General features: G+C 45.4%; 1 protein-coding gene across 3 annotated transcripts; it reads right to left on the bottom strand.

The window, feature by feature from the left end:
• Positions 1 to 4,331: 4,331 nt before the first annotated feature.
• Positions 4,332 to 23,769, bottom strand: COMMD7 (COMM domain containing 7). Of its 3 annotated transcripts, none has more exons than XM_027069838.2 (9): positions 23,581 to 23,769; positions 16,594 to 16,647; positions 16,398 to 16,500; positions 7,229 to 7,285; positions 7,106 to 7,143; positions 6,396 to 6,486; positions 6,036 to 6,085; positions 5,609 to 5,684; positions 4,332 to 5,085 (listed from the first exon to the last, which is right to left on the bottom strand). In XM_027069838.2, exons 1-9 carry the CDS (start codon positions 23,662 to 23,664, stop codon positions 5,009 to 5,011), a joined length of 630 nt encoding a protein of 209 aa, XP_026925639.1. In that variant the 5' UTR covers positions 23,665 to 23,769; the 3' UTR covers positions 4,332 to 5,008. The 3 variants fall into 3 exon arrangements, with proteins under 3 accessions (XP_026925639.1, XP_053056063.1, XP_026925640.1); XM_053200088.1 differs by having other exon boundaries at positions 5,609 to 5,657; positions 16,594 to 16,644; positions 23,581 to 23,768; XM_027069839.2 differs by having other exon boundaries at positions 5,609 to 5,657; positions 23,581 to 23,764.
• Positions 23,770 to 24,013: the final 244 nt, after the last annotated feature.

Here is a 24,013-nt window from a genome sequence, read left to right as displayed (position 1 = left end):
CTTGAACTGTTTGGGGATTTTCCTTGTCATCACGTTTTGGGTTTTTTTGTTTGTTTGGTTTTTTTTTTCTTTTTTAAATCACCAGAGTAAAATTAATTCTGTGTCAGAACTGAACAGTGAATGTCTCCTCCACCCCAACCAGGGCAGTCCTTTTTCCTCCAGGGAAAGAAGACAGGTATTGCTGATTGATCTTTTGGCCTGACTATTGCCATCTTAAGAAACGCTATGCTCCAAAAGTAAATAAGATATAAAATAAGAAGAATCTGTAGCCAAAGACTAGGTGAACAGACAGTAGATTTTTAAGCAGAATAGGAACAAGAGTGAATCAATGCAAAGGTGAAGTGCTAACAGTAAGAAAGACCCTGCTCAGAGGCCCCAGCACTGCAGCAGAATCTCTACCTAACAGTCTATAGGCCCTCTGATCAATGCCCCTGATTCGATAGATGATATTTGGAATGAAATTCCAATCGATAAAGTGACTGGAGGAGCTCCTGGGGTTCATAATGAAATCTGCACTAGAACAATTGGGAGTGAGGATATAACCTCCTCTTGCATAGAACTAGAGGCACTGAAAAGACAAACGGCCAGTTACCGGCGTAGACAGCTTATTGTCCACAGGGACCAGGGGAGCCCTGGCCCACAGGAGGCGCTCCAAGAACGTTGGTGGGATCATGGAGCAAGGTGTTCAACGGCTCCTGGAAGAAGGCCCTTGGAAGAGGGGCACCCAGCCTGGCAGGCTGCCTTGTACTAAGACTTATCAATGATCTATGTTAAAACTAACCAATGATAAGCCAGGCCTGTTTAACAGTCCTGCCACAGAGGATCTGCACACAGCCTCATTTCATTTCGACTGACAACAGGACCTGTGACCAGCTGGGGGTTGGGATGCCAAGTGTTAGGGTTCCTGAGCCGAAAAACAAGTCTTATCAAGGAGCTCACAGACTAGTGGGGAAGAGAATCCTGGAAACAAATAATTACAATAAGTTGATAATGAAGAGCTCACCGTTAGTTGAGCAGGCATTATGAGCCACCCGATAACCCTGTGAGGCGAGAACTATACCTGTTTCACAAATACAAATGTGGAAACTAAAGTTCTGAGAGGTTAGGAGCTGGCCTGAGGGAGACACAGAATCTGAAACAGGCTCCAGGCTCTGAGCTGTCAGCACAGAGCCCGACGCGGGGCTCGAACTCACGGACTGCGAGATCATGACCCGAGCCGAAGTCGGATGCCCAACCAACTGAGCAACCCAGGCACCCCGGGGAAGTATTTTTTTTAATGTTAACTTATTTATGGGGGTAGGGGGTTACAGAGAGAGGGAGAGAGAGAATCGCAGAGTCCAAGCTGAAATCAAGAGCCAGATGCCCAACCGAGCCACCCAGGTGCCCCCTGTAGTGGAAGTGTTGGCGGAGACCAGAGTTCTTATTATGGCCCGGAGACGTCAGAGGAGGTCCTCTGAAGTGCCCTGGATGCTAACATCTCGAAGCATTGGCAAGCACTGTGGGCCCAAGGGGAAAAGAGGCAGATGGCTTCATGGCTTGTCAGCTGTCAGTAGGCTGGTAGACCAGACACTCCTATACGGGACACATGCCAGGAGGCAAGGGGGATGGAGGGGTGGAAGATATAGGCAGGACCAGACTGTGGGGGGTTGGTGTGCTAAGGAGTTTGGACTTTCCCCTGGATACCATGCAGAGTCACAAGCATTTGGATCTGTCTACTGACATGAGACTTGCCCACAAGAATGCTCACACAGGAAACAGGCCAGATAGCAGAAGCTGTGAGGTTGAAGCCTGGGGTGGGGCCATCAGGAAGCCACTGTTGCGATCCAGGTGGGGCCGGAAGGCTTGAATTGGGCAGGGCCAAGGAGTTCCTTGGTCAGAATCTGTCCAGTGGCCAGCTGGGTGCAACCGTTACGGAGTATCCTGACTGAGACCAGCACTTGCCAGGCTGAATCCCCTTCACGTCTCTCAGGATTGCATTTCTGAACCAAGCAGGACACCCATGGCTCACAGGGCTCACCTTTAGCCAGTGACCAGTTTCAGTCTCTAGGACTCCACTTCCCCATTTGTAAATATGAGTGGATTTAACTAGATTGTATGTATATTTAGGGTGTCTTCCTGTTCTGACATTCTGTGAATTCTTTTTACGTTAGATTTTCATGGTTTCAGGCATATGAGGCCCCCAGAAATCTCACAGACGCATTTGGACATTGTCCAAAGGCACCAATTTGCCCTTCTTTGGTATTTGTAAGATTAATTTGGTAATCTTGCATACATTGGAACAATCTCTATATGTCAGTTTGGCACCGTAATGGTTAATTTTATGTATTAACTTGGCTGGCCTGCTAGGGCCAAATATTTGGTCAAATATTATTCTGAATGTTTCTGTGAAACTTTTTTTTTTTTAATGAGATTAACATTTAAATTGGTGGACTTTTATATGAGAGTAAAGCAGATTCTCCTCCATAGTGTGGATGGGCCTCATCCAATCAGTTGAAGGCCTTAATAGAACAAAGACTGATTCCCCAGGGGTGCCTGGGTTGCTCAGTAGGTACAGCGTGACTTTGGCTCAGGTCATGATCTTGTGGTTTGTGGGTTTGAGCCCTGCATTGGGCCCTGTGCTTACAGCTCAGAGCCTGGACCCTGCTTCAAATTCTGTCTCCCTCTCTCTCTGCCCCTCCTCTGCTCATGCTCTCTCTCAAAAATAAATAAACATTAAAAAAAGAAAAAAAAAAAAGACGGATATCCCTACCTCCCCCAGCAAGAAGAAATTCTTCCAGCCTATCCCGCAGATTTTATTTTTTACTTTATATATTTTTAAAGTTTATTTATTTTTCTAGTAATCTCTACACCTAATGTGGGGCTCGAACTCACGACCCCAAGGTCAAGGGTCTCGTGCTCTTCCAACTGAGCCGCCCAGATACCCCTATCCTGCAGACTTTACCAAATCTCCACAATCATGTGAGCCAATCCTTGAAAGTCAATCAATCTGTCTGTCTACGGTTCTGTGAATATGCTACAGCCACAGGAAAGAATGCACTTTATATACTGACATGGAAAGTTCTCCAAGATATATTAAGGATAGTACATATAGTGTATAATCATCTGTATATAAAACAAAAAGAGTAAACATTTAAATTCTCATTGGTTATATGTTGGGGAAAAACCCTCTGGAAGGATACTTAAGAAACTAACAGCATGGGGCGCCTGGGTGGCTCAGCTGGTTAAGTTGATGTACAACATCGGCTTAGGTCACGATCTCACGGCTCTGCGCTGACAGCTCAGAGCCTGCTTCAGATTCTGTGTCTCCCTCTCTCTCTGCCCCTCCCCAACTCGTTTGTGTTCTCTCTGTCTTTCTCTCTCAAAAATAAAATAAAACATAAAAAAAATTAAAAACAAAAAAGAAACTAACAGCAGGGATTATCTGTTGGAGGAGAGTAGTAGGGAAACTGAGTAAATGGCATAAGGCAGAAGAACTTTTTGTTTTATTTCTTTTCATACTCTTTGATAAATGCACATATTCTTTGACCCAGCAATTCCACACCCATTTGTTTACCTTATAAATACACTTCCACAAATGCAAAATGACATACCTACAAAAATATTCAGATGCAGCATCATTAATATGAGAAAAAGAATGGAACCAACCTAAACACCTACCAGCAGGAAACCGGTTAAATAAATCATCCATGTGAAGAAACATGGTGCATTTGTTACAGAGGACTGCTCTCTCTGTTCTGATGTGGAACGATTTCCAGGGTAAGTAGAAAACAAAGCAAGACGCAGGATGCCATGTGTACTTCCCACTTGTGTGGGAAGAAAATCAGACCCTATGCCTGTGTATTTGCAAACGCAAGAAAAGAGTCCAGAAGGGCACAGAATAAACTGTAACAGTGGTTACCTCTGGGGAAAGGCACCAGGGAACTAGGGAATGGGCGTGAGGCACAAATTACTTCACAATGTACCTTCTGAACCACGGGCACGTATTATCTACTCACAACGCAGAGGACTAACCACTACATGATCACGGCCATGTATCATCTATGCTCAATTTAAAAAATTCCCGAGGAGGAGGGATGAGGCAGGAGGGGAGAAATCACATACGAGGTGGGGGCCCAGAGTCAGGGGAACACAAAGCATTCGTACGCTACGATCTTTGTAATGTTTTTAACCTGAATCTCCCCTGAACTGCTCTTACAGATTCCAACTTTGGACGACAGTTTCACAGAAGACGCAGGGCCTTCCCCAAAACCGGGAAAATAAGCGTTGCAGATTAGAGCAACAGTGTTCTGCGAGGCAGATGACTCTTTCATCCATGCACAGAGACAACTGGATTCACACCTTTTCTTCAGAACCTTTTTTATTCAACATCTAACCAACAGAGAAGGTCAGCCTGAACCAAAACAAGCTAAAATAGCCTCAGTACAACACAACAGGGCACAACCCGAAACGAGGACAGAGGTTGGCCTCGGTTCTTTTCTGAGCAGACGAAGCAAGTATTTATACACAGGTGCCCCGTTCAAAACTGATTAGCCATGCACCACCACCACCGCCACCACCACCGAGGCAGGGCGCGCACAGATTGCTGGGGCTCCCCACGTGTGTCAGCCATCGAGTCTGCCTCTTCCTCAGCCATAAATAAGCCCTTGCTTTTTGGAGGGGAGGGTGATCAGCGGGCATCTTGAGTGATGGCACCATCTGTTTACTCTGAAACTTTGATGGGGAAGTGACAACTTATTTCCTCCCCTGAATCTGAGAAGCAATAGCCTGTCTGAATACCTAAAAAGTGTCCTGGGAGATATAGGTGCTGGAGGTTCCCTTCACAAAGGATTCACAGAGTAATCGTGTAGGGCTCTTTAAGTACTTAATCCTGTTGTTTTCCAGAAACCTTTGCACCTGGGCTCCCGAGAAGCAAGCAGGGCTGTTATCAGCACCCCACAGGCCTGTGGGTGAGGCGCCTCTCAGAGCAGCCACCCATGGAAGGGGAGGGGGCAGGGAAGGGGGCCAGACATCAGCTGAAACACTCCATGCTGGCTCTGACCCGCTCCATCTCGTGCAGGAAGCTGTAGAACTGGGGCAAGGTTAATTCTGGGGAGAGAAAATTCAGCTTCAGGTACATGTTTCCAACTCCACAGAATCATCCGAGAAAACGAATTTCCACCGAAAGAGTTTTTTCTGTTTCTTTTTTGACTTAGTACATCTAAGCAGCTCTTGATGGGTAATTGACCATAATAAAGAACTGAGAGCCTTGAGCAGAGAAGGGTTCTCTGGGCTCCATACAGAATTTAAAAGTGGCCTAACTCCACAGCACAAAGAGATGAAAGGACATTAGTCAGGACGCTCAACGCGACTTCTGCAGCAAGGGCTGCTTGCTCTTCAGTCTTGCCGTCCCTTCTCCCTGTGCTTTCCCTTTTTCAAAGAGGCCCTTCAACTGTGGGGTCTCCAACCTGCCGACGGCTTATTATTTACGAGAGGAGAGGCAGCGGAATGGCTCCTCCACAGCTCGGTTATGACTTTGTGCTAGAAGAAATGATTTGTGGTGCTTCACGAGCCCACAGACTGAGGAGAACGCGGGAAGAGTGAAAAGGCTCAAGTGGGAATTCGGACTCACCTATGTACAAGTTTTCAGTTTGATTTCCTTTCTTAACCACCAACTTTAACTGATTAAAAAAAGAAGAAATAAAAAGCTGAAATTAAAATGATGACAACTGGGCAAAGAAATTCTTGAAATCCTTCCACTTAAATATCAAAGCATCCAGCTTCAGACTTGAGAGTAGGACGGGAGCGGTCTGGGCGTCTATCACTGAAACTTCTAACAATTTGCATGATTACAGAACAATCGAGCTTTTAAGAACAATGTCAGGATCCTATTAATCCGAGAGTAGGCGTGTCAGTGGCCACATTTTTGGCTGACAATACTGCTCGGAGATACACAGGACCTCCACATCCAAACTGGGTATTAAAAAAAATCCAATGTCGATTTTATAATTATCAACCAAGTCAAAAATCTACCCATTTTCACAGATCAGGAAACTTACTTGTAAAAAAATACTTCCCACTTTTTCCAGTTCACTGCTCCCGGATGTCACTGTGACACAAAAGAGAAAAGTAATAAGTGATGGGTTGACAACGGACTCTGAACACCCCAATCTTGCAGGCTGTCCAGCAGAAGCCGTGTGGGGACGAGTATGAGGACAGCAAAATGTGCTCTTCAGGAAGTCAACTTACTGAGAGCCATGGATAGAAACAGCTGCCCAGTGGCAATACAGAGCAGCCGCTGCTGGCCCCAATCGTCTTTGAGGACTGAGGACCTGTCCTCCCCCTGGAAGCTATCTGAAAGCTTCTGCACCCCCGCCCTACATCCCCCAAATGACCCAGGACTGGCTCTAACTAGTTACCTCCAAATTTCCACTCCATATCTATAAGCTGGTTAATCATCAGAGTCTGTCCTATGGCCCATCGAGCAAGGGTGGGGGCATTCTGCTTCCACTGAAACAAAAGCAAAAAGCCAAAGTCATAACAATGGGGAAAATCCCCCTTCTTCATTCTGCCCCCAACACGGCAATGTATTTATTTATACAGACAAGGTGAAGAATGCAGAACTAAGGGCCTGGCCTATAGGCACAGATCTGGGGGATGTGGGAAGCAAAGAGGGGCAGAAGACGATATAAATGTTTTTCTTCTTTTAATGTTTTATTTACTTTTGAGAGGCAGAGGGGGGCAGAGGATCCAAAGCAGGCTCCATGCTGACAGGAGAGAGCCGACACAGGGCTCGAACTCACCAACCACGAGATCATGACCTGAGCTGAAGTCGGAAACTCAACCAACTGAGCCACCCAGGTGCCCCTAAATGTTTTCTTTCATTCCAAAAACTGTATGACAATTAAAGTCAGACAAATCAGAGGCAAAAAATTAGAGATGCACCAAATAGTGCCGTTTAAATGCTGTATGTATGTTATTTGCATGAAATCAAATGAAAACCAGTAAGCTGGGGAAATAACACATAATGATGAGTGGTTTCTCCTTAGTCGGCATTTCTCATTTGTTTCTATTCATGAAATAAAAGCAAACAATCTTAATTAACCTTGATTAAGAGGAATTATGATACCTTTTCAGAAAAGTAAGTGGCTTTCTCCTCACTAAGACCTATAAGAGAAGAGAAGGAGATTTTAACATCATAAAGAGCCACTGGGCCTGTCACCCTGAGCAACCTCCCTCGGTGATGACCTACCCAGAGTTATGAAATCAGCCCGGACCTGATCAGCTGTGAGACTCTTCTTCAAGGCACCTGGGAAACAGGGGAGAAAGCAGTTAAAAAGGACAAATCAGTAATCAATTGGCAGTAGGCATCAACGGGCAAAAGGGATACACAAAGATGTGGCCGGTTCCAGGAAGATCTCAACCCAGCTGCAGAAGATGCAGAAAGGAAATGACTGGAGAATGTGACAGCAGGTTCTATTTATTGTACAACACGGGTGTTCACCCCTCCAGAAAGTACGAAGGAAGCTAGAGACAACAGAAAGGACTTTATGGACTTGGGGCTGGGGGGTCCCTGATCAGAGGCAAGAATAAGGCCTCATATTCCTGGAGCAACATTGGGGAGCTCGACGTCAGGCTGGGCGTAAGGGCAACAGCCTAGAACTGTGCTGGGCAATACGTAACCATAAAGATGTGTGGCTATTTAAAGTTTCTTTCTTTCTTTCTCCCAGCACCCTCTTAGGTTTTAATTAATTAAAACTAAACAAAATTTAAAATTCTGTTCCTCAGTTGCACTAGCTGTTCTGAGTCCTCGACAGCCACATGGGTTCAGTGGCCATGGTACTGGACAGCACAGATCAGAGACCATCTCCATCTACCTAGATAGTTGCACTGGCCAGCGCTGCCATAGAGAACCTGCTTTCAGGACGTAAACCAAGATGGACTAAACAGTTGGGCCTCTATGATTCACAAGTTACTTCCAGAGGGGCCGGGCAAAGCTCCTCACAAGCCCTGCGATCACTCCCCTGTGGGGGCTGCTTTGTTCTGCTTGCGAGCTCCAATTCCTGAAAACAAAGTGTCGCCAGCAACCTGGGCTTCTCAGTGTTTAACCTCAGACTACAGCCTAGAGTCACAGTTTGGAAACCACTTTAAAATTTTCCACTTCTTAGTCTTCCAGAAGATGACTAATTAAAGAATAAGAAGATATCCACCACCATCCAGGGAGGGCCCTGAAGTAATACCCTAAACCCAACTCCCCACCCCCATCTCACTCCAGAAAAACAATCCTAAAGCCTGTCCGCTGCAAAATAAACCATGTAAACAAAGGGAGGAAATCTTTTATCGTCAAAATCAGACTGAGCAAGGAAGCCATAGGGAAATAAAAAAGGCAAGACACCAGGAAACCCTGGCCATAAAGGCCCTAGAAAAAGGCCACTTCCTAGCCAATTCAATTAATTCATAACTACCACATGTACAGCCCCTTAGTGTATACCTAGCTCAAATCCAATATTTTGCTTGATGATCCCAAGGTAGTCTGAAGTGGGGGATTGCTATCGAAGCCTTTAATTTACCAGGAAAACTAAAGATCAGAAAGATTAAGCTTTGGGGGAGAAAATCTGGCAAAGGCACACAGTCAACAACTGCACTGCCAAGAAGTCACCCAACAGATACACTCCCGAAGGCGCACTGACATACACGTGTGGCAGCGGCCGGCCACCTCTAGAACCCCTAAGCTCTTCTCTCCCTTGCTCACTCAGCTTTTTCTACAACATGCCAGGCAGGTTCCTACCTCCTGGCATTTGCCTTTGGAGTTCCCTCTGCTGGGGACACTCCTCCTCAAATCTGCACACAGTCATTCCGGCCTCTCCCTGAACATCCCCCCTCCATTTCAGGCGGAGCCGCTCTTCACTGGCACCCTCCCACTGCTATGCTTTTCTGCATCGCATTTATAACCACCCAGTTTCATGTTACGTATTTATTGTCAATTTTTCCACTAGAATGTCTGTTTGATGAGACTAAAGACTTGGTCCGTTGTGCCCACTGTTGTGGCCCGCGTCGTACTTTAAAAATATATTTGCAGGGCACCTGGGTGGCTGCTCAGTGGGTTAAGCATCTGACTCATGGTTTCCGCTCGGGTCATGATTTTCCAGTTCATGAGATGGGGCCCCGCATCAGGCTCTGTGCTGACAGCTCAGAGCCTGCTTGGGATTCTCTCCCTCTCTTTCTGCTCCTTCCCTGCATGTACTCTCTCTCTCTCTCTCTCTCTCCTCTCTCTCTCTCTCAAAATAAACATTCAAAAAAATTTAAATAAAAAAAGAAATCTTAAAAAATATATACATGTGTGCGTATACACACACACACACACACACACCCCTATATATATTTGCATCATGCTAGGCCTCAAGCCCTTAATGAATCTTCCTTTCTTTTTATTAAGATATAATTGACCTATAACGTTGTGTAAGTTAAAGGTGTACAATCTGTTGATTTGATACATTCATATATGGCAATATGACTGCCACTGTAGCATTAGCTAATACCTCTATCACATCACATAATTATCATTTCCCTTCTGTGGTTAGAAACTCTAAGATCTAGCCTCTGAGCAATTTTGAAGTTTATAATACAGAATTGTTGACTATAGCTCTTAACTTCTTTTTCAGCTTTCTCCTTTGGTGATACCTTTGTCCTAAGCACAAGACAGGCCTGAAGCCTTGACTCTATGTCAGACAGAAAGAAAACTGTAAATCCAGAGCTGGAGTCCCCAGAACATGCCACTTGGGGAAATCTGAGAATGTCCATCTTTAAACACATCTAACCAGGGGCGCCTGGGTGGCTCAGTCGGTTAAGCGTCCGACTTCGCCTCAAGGTCATGATCTCACAGTCCGTGAGTTCGAGCCCCACGTCGGGCTCTGTGTCCAGAGCTTGGAGGCTGCTTCGGATTCTGTGTCTCCCTCTCTCTCTTCCCTCCCCCCATTCACAGTCTTTCTCGCTTTCAAAAATAAACATTAAAAAAACCACACATATAACCATCTGAGATGGTTTATAAAATCCTTGAGCACCAATTGTCACTGGAACAGTTGCCTTGGTAAACCCTTATTGCCATCAAACAGTATGGGGGACAACACAGAAGTGTATGTCCAGGGGGACAGTTTCAGTTTTGCCAGGAAACAGTTGGGAAATTAGTGAATTGTTCTACTAGCCAAAAATCTACATAGGCTTATTCTGTGTAATAAAGGAAACTCAAGGAAAAGAACTAAGCCTTGGTTAAAACTCCAGGAGAAGGAAGCAGATGGGAGATGATGGTAAGCCACATTTAGTGAGCCATCACTGACCCTGAAGGCTGACCAGCTGAATCCACTTCCCTGAAGTTCACGGAAGGACAGAAGTCATAGTCACTGTGCATGCATTTACTGAGCACCTACTAGTGCCAGCACGATGCTAGATGCTGGCAAACATCAATGTCTGCGGTTGTGAGGCTTACAGTCTATCAGGAAGAGAAAGACCACAACAATAATGTAACAAGTAAGAAAGCCATATAGAATATGACTAAAACGTGCCATAGAAAGAAGTTAATAGAGGGAAGTGAGGTTGGGAGTCCTGGGGAACTTAGTTCTACAGCTGTTTAATACCATTTGTGACTATTGTTCATTGTTGATTACTTTATTTTTGCCCAGCCAGAAAGAACTCCTTTGGGAGAAATGAAGGGGAGTTATCAACTTTTCCTAAAAAAAAAAAAAAAAAAAAAACCAGTTACTGAGTGTCCACAAGGGCCACATATCTTGCTACGTATAAATAAAACCAGGCTTTGGGGTGCCTGGGTGGCCCAGTCAGTTGCGCATCTGACTTTGGCTCAGGTCACCATCTCACAGTTCGTGAGTTCGAGCCCTGCATTGGGCTCTGTGCTGACAGCTCAGAGCCTGGAGGCTGCTTCAGATTCTGTATCTCCCTCTCTCTCTGTCCCTCCCCCATTCACACTTTGTGTCTCTCTCAAAAATTAATAAACATTAAAAATTTTTTTCTTAATAGGGGCACCTGGGTGGCTCAGTCGGTTAAATGTCTGACTTCAGCCCAGGTCATGATCTCGTGGTCTATGAGTTCGAGCCCCGCATCAGGCTCTGTGTCGACAGCTCAGAGCCTGGAGCCTGCTTCAAGTTCTGTGTCTCCCTCTCTCTCTGCTCCTTCCCCATTCATGCTCTGTCTCTCTCTGTCTCTCAAAAATTTTAAAATAAAAGTAAAAAACAAAAAAAGTAAAAAAAAATTTTTTTTAATAAAAAAATAAAACCAGACTTCAGTAGTAGCCCTACAGCCAAGTAATCTGTAATCTGGGAGCTCCCTGTGTCTGGGAGACAACTCGTAATGATAACAACAATCATAATATTAGCAACAGTGCGGCCACCGCTTACTGAAGGATTTTACAGTTATTATCTTTATTCATATAATGATATATGAGCTACTATTAGGAGCTCTGTTTTCTGAAGAAAACAGATTTTCAGAGAGGTTCAGTAACTCGGCTCAAGATCTCAAAGCTGTTAAGTAGCCATGGTGACAAGTAAGCATACGAGGGGACATCCAGCAACCAAATGCAATGCGGGGCCTTCCCTGGATCCTGACGAAAGCAACCAACTATAGACAAATAAAATGTGTGAGACAATGGGGACATTAGAACACTGACTGCATATTTTAATTTTAGATAATGGCACTGTGGTTTGATAAGGGGGAAAAAATTTATTTTTTAGAGATGGTAATCAGGTATTCAGAAATGAAATGATATGACCTGAGACTTGCTTTAAAATAATCCAGTTTGGAGAGCAGTGAGAAGTGGACGGGTTGTACATGAAACAGTCTGGCTATGGGCTGATAACTATTGAAGTCAGGTGTTTTTTTAAAATTTTTTTTAATGTTCATTTATTTTTGAGAGAGAGAGAGAGACAGAGCGTGAGCGGGCAAGGGGCAGAGAGAGGGAGACACAGAATCCAAAGCAGGCTCCAGGCTCTGAGCTGTCAGCACGGAGCCCGACGCTCCATGGGCTCCAAGTCACAAACTGCAAAGTCATGACCTGCGCTGAAGTCAGACACCTAACCGAATGAGCCACCCAGGTGTCCCTGAAGTCAGGTGTTTTTTTAAGAATTACACACTAGTTAGTAAAAGAAAATCATTAAAACACACACACACACAAACCACTGGGCTTTACACCAACCAAGGGAGGTAGTAGCCCCAGCTTTTCTACTGTAAGATCCTAAGCAAGTCACTTCTTCTCTCTAGGGCTCTGTCTCTATCTACAAGACAAAGATTAGACCAGATCAGCCTTTACAAAAAGGTTTTACTTGACCCTCCCCCTACAAGGAGGAGGAGGAGGAGGAGGAGGAGGAGGAGGAGGAGGAGAAGGAGAAGGAGGGTTTCATGGTTAACTGTTTCTCAGATACCGGATAAGCAGGTTTCTTTATTGCAGGACTTTTCAGAGCCCAAGATATGTTAATGTGTGTGTCTCTTCAAGGTTCCAAGGCTGGGGGAGCAGGAGGGGACAGTATTTCCTGCTTCTAGCTGACCACATAAGCCTTTTCTGGATGAAAACACCAAGTTGGAGACAACTGATCTGGAGGGTTGAGGCTCCTCCAGCTCTAACAAGGAGGTCTTACTGCAAGGCAGGCCTGGGATGAGGAAGGAGGTGAGGACCTCGAAGCCCTTGTATTTCAGATGAGATTGGGAAAGGCCTTGAACGTCACTCTGAGGGCTACAGATGTCATCATGTGAAGCAAATAGTTCAGAGGTGCAGCGTGACCCCCGCTGTGCTGCAGACCGTACTCCAGGCCAGGCTGGAACCTGGGATGGAAGAGCCCCGTTGGAGACGCCACTGCCACAAGAAGGCACGAAGGACTAAGAACTTATTCCGGGCTGAGGAAAAGGACAAGTGTCTTATAAGTTACACTCTCAGCTGCTCAGTCCTCATAGTCTGAGGAGTCATAGGACTGAAATCAACTACAATACATAAAGCGAAGCTTAGCAAGCACCGAATTAAGTGCTTTGCATATATTAACTCATTCGTTCCTAATGCCACCACCATAAACTGCTCTTATCGCTCCATTTTTCAGATGTGAAACTGAGGCTGATTTGCCCAAGGCTGAATAGCTACATAGGTGATGTGATCGACCCTCAAATCCACGTGAGACTGCAAAGTCCATCTCTTGATTGGTATGCTGAGTTCCTTGGGGTTCTCTGCACCTATAGAAAATGATCTGCTGTAAACAACGACAACCAATCTTGCCTGAAAAACGTACGCCCGACATCCCCTGGGAGGCGACAGGATCCCCCAAGTTCAGTTCAACTCACGCAGCATATACTGAGCATCGCTTCACGTCATCACTTTAGTTGTAACCTTGGCTCAGGAAAGAAGTACGAGATCTTCCTCTGACTTCAAAGAACAAGCTCTCTGTCGAAGCCACAAAACAGACACACGTAAAACAGCATGAACAATAGAAAACTGTAAGTGACTGTGGCCCAAAATGGTAACTGTAGATAAACACCATCTCTCGGGAGCTGAGAGGAAGGGAGGTCACTGCAGACTGAAGTGGTTTAGGAAGGCTTTCTGGTGGGAGTTCCTGGGCTGGGGAGGGGTGAAGGCAGTCTGACAGGGCTGAGGGGCATGGGGAGCAGAGCTAAGGAAGACAGCAAAGGAGGGAGGCAGGGACGCCAGAAGACAGAGGTCTCCTGAAAAATCAGTGTCCACAACAGCTGTTGGGTGGACAGGTCCCCACCTGCAGACAAACCCCCTCCCACAGATGTAGGCTGGAGAATGAGAAAGAAGATCTGCATGCCGGGCAGCTATCCTAATGCTCACACTCGGGAGGGCACAATGTCCTGAGGATGTTCACCACGGCACTGTTTCTAAGAGTGAAGGGCTAGAACTAAAATGTCCGGCCACAGGAGACAGATGGTTAAAAGATACATCCAGTCCACGGCACATACAGCCCTGAGAAGAATGAGGTTCACATGGACAGGTCCCCATGACGTAACAGGTATGACAAAATACAAGCTGCACGAGCACTTTTATGGTTTACCACCATTTACGGCAAACAGAACATGAATGCACCCGCGTGTGAAAATATAAAAGGATACACAGCAAAATTAAATTGCGATGGTGTCTGCAGACAAGAGCAGCATGAGGGTCAAAGGGGATCTTTCCCTTCTGACTCTCCAACAGCTCCGCACTGTTGTAGGTGTGCAATGAAAAACATATGCCCGCATTACAAAAGACCGCACATTCTCCTACAGCCTTTCGTTCACGTGCCTTTAACCCGCCAGGAGAGCAAAAAATGCGAGAATCACACACACAGAGGATGAGAAAATGTCACAGTTGGAAACATTGGGAGGTTCTGATTCGAGCCCCCAGAACATCAGGAACCTATGACAGGCAAAGGAAAGGACCTGCACAGAGACATGGGAGGGCGCCCAACTTTCAGCGCAGCAGCACCGGGCTGAGATCCTGGGGAACATCAGCCCGTTACCAATTTGTAAAACGTGCAAACCGGGGATGCTGTTTCATCCACTTTCAGCCGGGTCAGCATGGACTCATTCTTTGAGACTGGGCTCAAATGTCGCCCCTCTCTTTACATAAAATTAACTTTTAATTAAGTTGCCAAATTCTAGCAACTTTTTAGGCAAAACATAGCCAACAATAAACAAGACAACCTGCTGACCCTCCACTCAGATAATATAGTCACAGTTAACATTCTTTTTTGTTTTTGTTACAAAAGTAGGACTGTGGTAGTTTTATAAGCTATTATTTTTATTAAACAGTTTTATAAACTGTTATTTTTATTAAACTATTATACTGTGAAAGATTTTCCATATCATTACATTTCCTTGATAGCGTCTTTTTAAATTATTACAGAATTTCAAAAATTAGAGCAACCTTTTACTGAGGTACCATGTTAAGCATATGTTTTATATTATCTCAGTCTTCAAAACAAGCCCCCTCCACACACCAAGAAAAAGCTCAGACTGGGGGGAAAACGTGAGAGAGGGGCTGTTGCTTGGGGTTGGGAGACAGAGGGTACTTGGACAAAGTCACACTACTCATCGAGTGACAGACCCACATCTACCTAACTCAGAACATGAATTTTTGACCCCCATGATGTTCCCCTGTAGAAACAGCACATTATGCTAATCTCCAACTATTGGGCTATTGGTTTCTAATTGTTCTAGACCATTAAAACAGTGCTGTAATGGATATCTCTACAGCTAAACCTTTGTGATCGCCTCCCTCCTGGCTAGAAACTTTTCCTGATTGCTCTAGGCAAACTCTACCTCTGAAACCATCTGTCATGGAAGACCTTTTCTATTTTGAATCCATTGTGGACTAATATTTTTGAAAAAAAAAAAAAAACACAACGGAAATTAATTTCCAGAAATCTGAAATGAAAAACCACATACAAAATATAAGCCCCAGGGCGCCTGGGTGTCTCAGTTGGTTAAGCGTCCGACTTCAGCTCAGGTCACGATCTCGCGGTCCGCGGGTTCGAGCCCCGCGTCGGGCTCTGGGCTGATGGCTCGGAGCCTGGAGCCTGCTTCCGATTCTGTGTCTCCCTCTCTCTCTGCCCCTCCCCCGTTCATGCTGTGTCTCTCTCTGTCTCAAAAATAAATAAACGTTAAAAAAAAAATAAAAACAAAATATAAGCCCCAAATGGTTAAAATGGTAAATTTTACGTTATGCATATTTTACCATATTAAAAAAAAAAATACAAGCCCATGGGGTGCCTGCCTGACTGGCTCAATCAGTAGAACATGTGACTTTTGATCTCCGGGTTGTGAGTTCAAGTCCCACGTTGGATGTTTAATGTTTATTTATTTTTGAGAGAGAGAGAGAGAGAAAGAGACAGAGCATGAGCGGGGAAGGGAGTGAGGAAGACACAGAATCGGAATCAGGCTCCAGGCTCTAGCTGTCAGCACAGAGCCCGACGTGGGACTTGAACTCACAAACCCTGAGATCATGACCTGAGCTTAAGTTGGACACTTAACCAACTGAGCCACCCAGGCGCCCCCCCCCAAAATAAAATCTTTTAAAAATATATATAGATAAGCCCCATTTTAAAAATCAGTAAATTCAAAATATTTTGCCAGATTGCTCTAATTTCACAAAAGGAAGCTAACTGCCTACTCTCGATTTCTATACACTGTGCAGGGGACCAGACAGCAGTTTGGGGATGGAAGCTGGGATACAGAATGCACTTTTAGCTGTACCTCTAGTTCACTCTACTGTGGTGATCTGTGTACCTGGCTTCCCTCCTAGACTGAGTCCCGCCCACGTCTGATTCTCCATTGAATGCACTGGCTCAGCGCCCAAAGCACGCTTGCCAACTCCGTGGTCTGAAACACTGTTCAAAGAACGTCTCTGGCCTCAGCTGCTAAGAGAGGCTACTCACCATTTGGAACCAGAAGGAGGCTTTTCACAATGCTTCTGAGAGGGCCAAGGCTGATCTGATTGGTGGTGGCAAACTCAGAGAGCTGAGCCAGAAACCTTTCCACCTGCAGAGAGGGAACAAGCCAGGCCTTCACTTTCTAAGCATCCTAGGGCTGTAGACCCACACTCAGCACTCTCCTTATCACAAGGTACTTTACCTCTTTTGGCTCAGTTAGGAAGTGGAAAAGCACTTCTGTCAAGGCTGAGAACTGCTGTGAAGAGAATAACACAGAACATCAGCAAAATTCTACTCCTGGGTCAGTGTTCCCACATCTCATCCACATATAGACCCTTTGGAGAGAACACACAGGTGCTGACACCTGTCTGATCATCTTATAGTTCAAATATTCACAATACCCACTACCCAGTGTCAATATATCAGTATCACCATATTGTCTGAAAAACTTGTATATCTTAGTGGAACACCTGGGAGATATGTATTGAGAGACTGTGAGTGTATGCACACACATGCACATCTCAAGGGTCCAAATACACACACACACACACACAGCCTGAAAGGAAAATCATTGGAAGATTAATAGCAGTTGTTTTGTTTATATTTCCACATACTTATTATTCAAACATAAGCCAATCCAAATATATAATTTCTTATTCTGCCCCACTCAAATGTTAACATACTTCATAAACTTTTTCTGTTTTTTTTTTTTTTTTTGAGAGAACGCAAGTGGGGGAGAGGCAGAGAGAGGGGGACAGATCTGAAGTGGGCTCTTCACGGACAACAGTGAACCTTACGCGGGGCTTGAACTCACAAACCATGAGATCATGACCTGAGTCGAAGTCGGGTGCTCAACTGACTGAGCCACCCAGGTGTCCCTCTACCTTGTTTTTTAAAGCAGTTATTTCTGTGGAGTGAGATTTTGGGTGATTTTTATTTTCTTCTGTTTTCTCTATCCATATTTTCTGGATTTCTTCCCCCACAATAAATATTATTATGTATATAACGAAACAGTAAAATTTACACTTCCTTATACACTGTCTTAGAACTGACTCTTATTCTTTTTTTTTTTTTTTTAAGATTTTATTTTAGGGGAGCCTGGATGGCTCAGTTAAGTGTCTGACTCTCGACTTTGTCTCAGGCCATGATGTCACTGTTCATGAGTTCAAGCCCTGCATTGAGCTCTGTGCTGAGTGTGGACCCTGCTTGGGATTCTCTCTCTCCTCTCTCTCTGCCCCTCTCCCACTTGCACTCCCTGTCTCTCGAAATAAATAAATAAACTTAAAAAAAAATTAAATAAATACAAATGGGATGTAAGTGAACCCACACACTGCATCTTGCCTTTTTACATTCAATTATATCTTAGAGATTGATCTTATCAGTAGATATAATTCTACCCAGTTTTTCCCCCCAAGAGTTTATTTTTAAGTAATCTCTACACCCAACAGGGGGCTTGAACTCACAACCCAGAGATCAAGAGACACATGCTCCACCGACTGAGCCAGTCAGGTGCCCCTCTACCCAGTTCTTTTAACAAGTGCATGGTATTCAACTGCATAGACAGTATAATTTAGCTCCCTAGGGATGAACATTAGTGTGTGTGTGTGTGTGTGTGTGTGTGTATCCGTGTGTGTGCACATGTGCTTTGTTGATGTTACTGCAATGCTGCAATGAATATCCTCCCACATATTTTTTTGACATACGTGTCTACAAAATACTTTTTAAAAATTTCTTAGGTCAAATAATATGTGCATTTTAAATTCTGTGTAAAATGGTGCCAAGTTGCCTTGCAAAGAAGTTGCATGGATTTACATTTTCACCAGCCAATGGCACATAAGTATCTACCTTCTCAAAACTTCATAGATATTCCCTGGAAACATTTTAACCAATGCTGACCCAGGGGTTGTCTTTCTGTGGTATTTATGATATGATAATAGCTTTGCCTAACTGCTGATTCTATATAGTAAAAACAAGAAAAGTCAGGGACAAGCTTCAGACAGTGTCCTCAAACTGTGAGTTTTCCTTTATTTAATTTTTTTTTTTTCAGCTGTGAATCTGTGGACCATCAGATCTTTGGCTGACCCTTTGCCACCCTGAGCCTTTTAAGAAAGAGAGCAGCTGTGAATCCCTCCAGCAGCTTTTCTATTTCCAGGCCTCAGCCTAGCATTCAGGCTCAACCTCCTTGTGAGGCCTCATTCCCCCATGTCTCCTCTCAAGGGGAGCCTCAACTTAATCTGGTCTGCAGGACATGCTGACCCCCATCCCTATCTCCACTTTTCCAAACCCTCCTTTATCCTTCAATGCTCTGCCAAGACACAATGACCCTCCCAACAAGAAAGTGACCTACCCAGATTCTTAACTTCTAAGGCTCCCTCTTGGAACCTTGCCTGAGGGCACTTAGAATTTTAAATCTTGATAAGAAAAGACTTGTCTTAGCAGAGAAGGCTCCTTGTATACGTTTGTATGGTCACAGAACCTTAGTTAATGAAAGTGCATAGTTAAGTATTTGTTGAATAAATCTCCCTAAACACTTTCCTCATTCTTTGCCTTTTTGTATCTGCATAGCTGTCTCCCTCTGGAATGCTCACCTGCCCATCACCATCGAGAAATCAAAATCTTAACTGTTCTCACTAGCGAATACATGGAAAGATGCTCCAGATCATTCCAGAGAAATGCAAATAAGCAAAATAAGGAAATGCCACTGCTTTACTTATCAAATCTTCAAAAATAAAGGTATGATGACACCAGTGCTGATGCAAGTAAGTGCCAGGAAACAGATGTGCTCCCACTGCTGATGAGAGGACAAACTGGGGCAACCTTTCCAGACAGCAATTTGATAGTCATATCTAATTTTTATTTTTTAATTTATTTTTAAAAAACATTTATTTTTGAGAGACAGTGCGAGTGGGGAGAAAGGCAGAGAGAGAGGGAGACAGAGGATCTGAAGTGGGCTCCACACTGATGGCAGTGAGCCCCATGTGGGGCTTGAACCATGAGATTATTACCTGAGCTGAAGTGGGACGCTTAACCAACTGAGCCACCCGGGCGCCCTGATAGTCATATCTAATGTTTAAATGCTCATATCTCTTGACCTAGTAATTGATGGCAGGAAGAACACCCTTCAGATATGTTCCCAAAGGTAAACCCAGCCACATTTACACAAAGCAGTTCCTCGGCAGCACTGTTCAGAAAAACAAAAGACTGAAAGCAACTGAAGTGTCTATTAACAGAGGGCTAGTTAAACAAATTATGGTAGATGCATTTCAAAGAATATCATGCAAAAGAGAAAGAGGCTAGTCTAATCTCTTGTGTAAAAAAGAAAATGTTTTAAAGGCTACCCATATATATACAGGCAGAGGCAGACTTTTTTTTTCTCCAAAGATACACAAGAAACTATTAAAATGTCAATTTCTGCAGAGAAGAGAAACAGGTATTTTAACTTTATACCTTGAATACTGTTTAAATTTTCTAACTGCATGTGTTGCTTTCACTTATAGCTAGATGAGAGGATTACAGACCGTTTCTTTTTTTTCTAATGCTCATTTATTTAATTTGAGAGAGTGCACACATGCCCACGTGAGGGGGACAGTGGGGAGGTGGGAGTAGGGGTGATGGGGGAAGGGAGGGAGAGAGAGAATCCCAAGCAGGCTCCCCACGCAAGAGTCCATTTGACACTCCACTCGATCCCAAGACTGCAAGATTAGGACCTGAGCTGATATCAAGAGTCGGACACTCAACCAACTGAGCCACCTAGGCGCCTCATTCTTCTTTATATTTTTCTGATTTTCCTCTCAAATAACCATTCTAAAAATTATTTTTATTTTGTTTTTAAAATATTTTTTAATGTTTATTTTTGAGAGAGAGAGAGAGAGCGAGCAGGGGAGGGACAGAGAGAGAGGGAGACACAGAATCCCAAGCAGGTTCCAGGCTCTGAGCTGTCAGCACAGCTTGAGGAGCTCGAACTCAAAGACCGTGAGATCACAACCTGAGTGAAAAGTTGGACGCTTCACCGATGGAGCCACCCAGGTGCCTCCAAAATTATGATTTTTAAAATCATATTCTCAAGGCTCCACATTACCTAGGACTGGTCCAAGCCATTACAGGATGTATCTAGGTGAACTCAGCACTGTACTTTGTCTCCATTTTCTGACCTGCCCTAGCAGATCAAAATTTCCCCAGCATAAGAGGCTGTGTCCATCAACCCTTTGCACACCTCACTGTGTTTAGTGGCTATTTGGGTACAGTAGGGCATTCAGATAAATACCCACAGAGTGAGCAACAAATGGTGATGCCCACATTAATACAATGATTCTTTTTTTCCTTGATATCTAGGCCTCAGACTTCAAAATAAATTCGGCTAATAGAGTGGGTGCTCGGGGAAATCTGATCACCCAACAAAAGGCAGGGAAAGGACTCTGCTAAGTTGCTCATCAGGAAGAAGCTTTCTGTGTTAAAAACCAAGGTAAAGGGGCACCTGGCTGGCTCAGCCAGAAGAGCACGCACTTCTTGATCTCTCGGGGTTGTGAGTTTGAGCCCCACACTGGGTGTAGACATTACTAAAATTAATAAATAAACTTAAGAGAAAAGGGTTAAAGGTCCAGAGTGTAGTTTAAGGTTAGAATGAGTAAAAAACAAGCTCTGATTTTAAAGGACGTGGTTTATATTTTTCCATGAATACCAAATTGGAGGAGGTAACCTTAGGCGTCATAGCATCCTGTCGCTTCAAAAAAGTTTTTTAGCAGCAGAATCTTTTTTATTCTCCACATGGAAGTCTTCCAGAAAATCCTGCCACACATACAAGTAAAAGCTAAGCAACCTGGGTAGGGAGGTCATCTGGAAAGCTCTGTTCTGTATATTTAATCCCCCAGCATCTAAAATCAAGCATCAGGTCCTGAATTCTGGGTTCTACCACCCCCGGTGCCTGACCTTAAACAGGTCAATTTCTGGGGTGTCTGGGCGGCTCAGTCGGTTAAGTGTCAGACTCCAGCTCGGGTCATGATCTCACGTTTCAGGCGTTCAAGCCCTGCGTTGGGTTCTGTGCTGACAGCTTGGAGCCTGGAGCCTGCTTCAGATTCTGTGTCTCCCTTTCTCTATCCCTCCCCTGCTTCTCTCTCAAAAGTAAATAAATAAACATTAAAAAAAAAAACAGGTCAATTTCTTTCCCTGAACCATTTTTCTTATCTGTAAAATGGGAATTATAACAGCACCTACCTTTTATTTTTTTAAAAACTTTTTTTAACGTTTATTTATTTTTGAGACAGAGAGAGACAGAGCATGAACAGGGGAGGAGCAGAGAGAGAGGGAGACACAGAATCTGAAACAGGCTCCAGGCTCTGAGCTGTCAGCACAGAGCCCGACGCGGGGCTCGAACTCACGGACCGTGAGATCATGACCTGAGCCGAAGTCGGACGCCCAACCAACCAAGCCACCCAGGCGCCCCAGCACCTACCTTTTAGAGTTGCTACACATAAAGCACTGAAAACAGTGCCTGCCACATGGTACATGCTCCATAAATGACAGCTATTTTTGTTCAACCACTCTGTGATCTAGTTTCCTTAATCTGTAAAATGGGGATGATAATAAAACCTACTGCCTAGGGTGTCTGTAAAGACTCAGTGACTTAATATACATAAAAGCACTTAGAAGTGCTGTATGATAAACAGTGGCCACTAGCCACATGTAGCTATTAAACACTTGAAAAAGGCTAGTCTAGGGACATCTGGGTGGCTCAGTTGGTTGAGCATCTTGATTTCAGCTCAGGTCATGATCCCAGGGTGGCAGGATTCAGTCTTTTGTTGGGCTCACGCTGAGCATGGAGCCTGCTTGAGATTCATTCTTTCTCTCTCTCCCCCTCTCCCCAGCTTGGGCTCTCTCTCTAAAATAAAGAAAAAAAACCTCAAAACCCTATTAAAAAGAAAAAGGCTAGTCTAATTTGAGATATGCTGTAAATGTGAAACGCACACCAGAATCAGAAAAATTAGTACTAAAAAGTAAAATATCCCCCATTGATATTTTTTATGTGGATTAGATGTTGAAATGATAGTATTTTAATATACTGGATTAAAGAAAACATTAAATTAGCTTTCTGTTTATTTATTTCTTTACTTATTTATTAAAGATTTTATTGTCAAGTAATCTCTACTCCCAATGTGGGACTTGAACACACAATCCTGAGATCAAGAGTCACAGCCAGGCACCTTCTTTTTAATTTTTACATGTGACTCTTAGAAAATGTAAAATTAGACATGTGGCTCGCAATTTATTTCTGTTGGACAAAGGGGCTTCAGAATATGTCTGGCATTGCAATTACTTTAGGAGAAAACAGTAGGTTGTAGGGGATGCTGAGATGAAGGACAGGGAACCCCATCTCCTGGGAAGTTAAGACTTGGTGGGGGAAAACAGATGCACCTTTACAATGGTGGTGAGAAGTGTCATTTTAACCTATTTATTTTCGCTGCCTTGGTGCTTTGAAAAGGGCATCCCAACCAGCACAAGGACAGGAAGTCCGCTGGCTGGCATTTGCTGCCCGAACAGGCAAAAATCAGCCTCCCCACTTCCACTATCAAGGTGGGGGGCGGGGGAGGGGTCCTCCACTGTGTAGACTATATGGCTTCTTTCTTTAAGGACTGCCAGGTATTCCTCTTAATTGGGAGGTAGGACAGTCCCACCCTGGCCTGGCCATTACCCAAACTCACATGCGACCCCGGATTACCTGCCCCTACTCCAGGCTCCCCCACCCCCACCCCCGGGCTCCCAGAGGATGCAAAGACCCTCAGTCTCCCCAGTTGGCCTCCCTACTGAACGTCTCAAATTCCACAACTCCCCAAACTCCCTAGGCCTCCCGACACCCCAGTCTGTTCCCTCGGTTCCCCACAATGCTTTCAGCCTCATCGAGGCTCCCCTCAATTCCTCTTCCGAGATCCCTCCCCGTTCTCACGCCTCCCGGAAGTCCCACGTCTGAGTCCCCACGCCCCCGGGACCCCTCAGCTGGCCCTAAGGCCTCCTTAGAGCCCTCGGCCCCCCGAACTGTCCTCAGACCCCAATTTCCCTCTCAGCCCGCCCCTGAATGTCCCTAAGGCCACCCCGCGCCCCGGACTCTCCCCGCCCCCAGGCGGCCCTCGGCCCACACCCCTCCCCTCCCTCGGCCCTCGGGACCGTCGCGGGCCCGCGCCCCGGCCGCCCGGCCCACCTGCGCGCCCAGCTGGTTCAGCTGCTGCATGTCGCCGCCCACGGCCTCGGGCACCGGGTCCTGCGTGCAGTGCAGGCGGCCCATGGCGTCGGCCCGGCCTCGCAGCGCCCGCCGCCTCCCAGCTTCCTCCCTCGCAGCCGTCCGCCTCGCCGAGCTTCCGCAGCCGCACTTTCGCCACGGGCCCTCCCGCCGCCGCCGCGCTCCTCCCCCGGCCGGCCTCGGGGCGGGGCACTCGCGGAGCCGCGGACACGCGCGGGCCCCGGGGCGGGGCAGGGCGCCCTGGCTGGGCAGCAGGAGCGTGCGGCCGCTGCGACCCCTGGAGAGCCCGGAGGCGCCCAGCCGCGAAACGCGGGATTCCATGCCGGATCTCCCGCTAGGTGACCCCAGAACACCTCAATACCCTTGGCCTCCCTGAGCCTCAGTTTCCCTATCT

Source organism: Acinonyx jubatus, chromosome A3 (genome assembly GCF_027475565.1).
Source record: "Acinonyx jubatus isolate Ajub_Pintada_27869175 chromosome A3, VMU_Ajub_asm_v1.0, whole genome shotgun sequence".
NCBI classification, from domain to species: domain Eukaryota; kingdom Metazoa; phylum Chordata; class Mammalia; order Carnivora; family Felidae; genus Acinonyx; species Acinonyx jubatus.
This window is presented reverse-complemented; position numbering and strand designations above follow the sequence as displayed.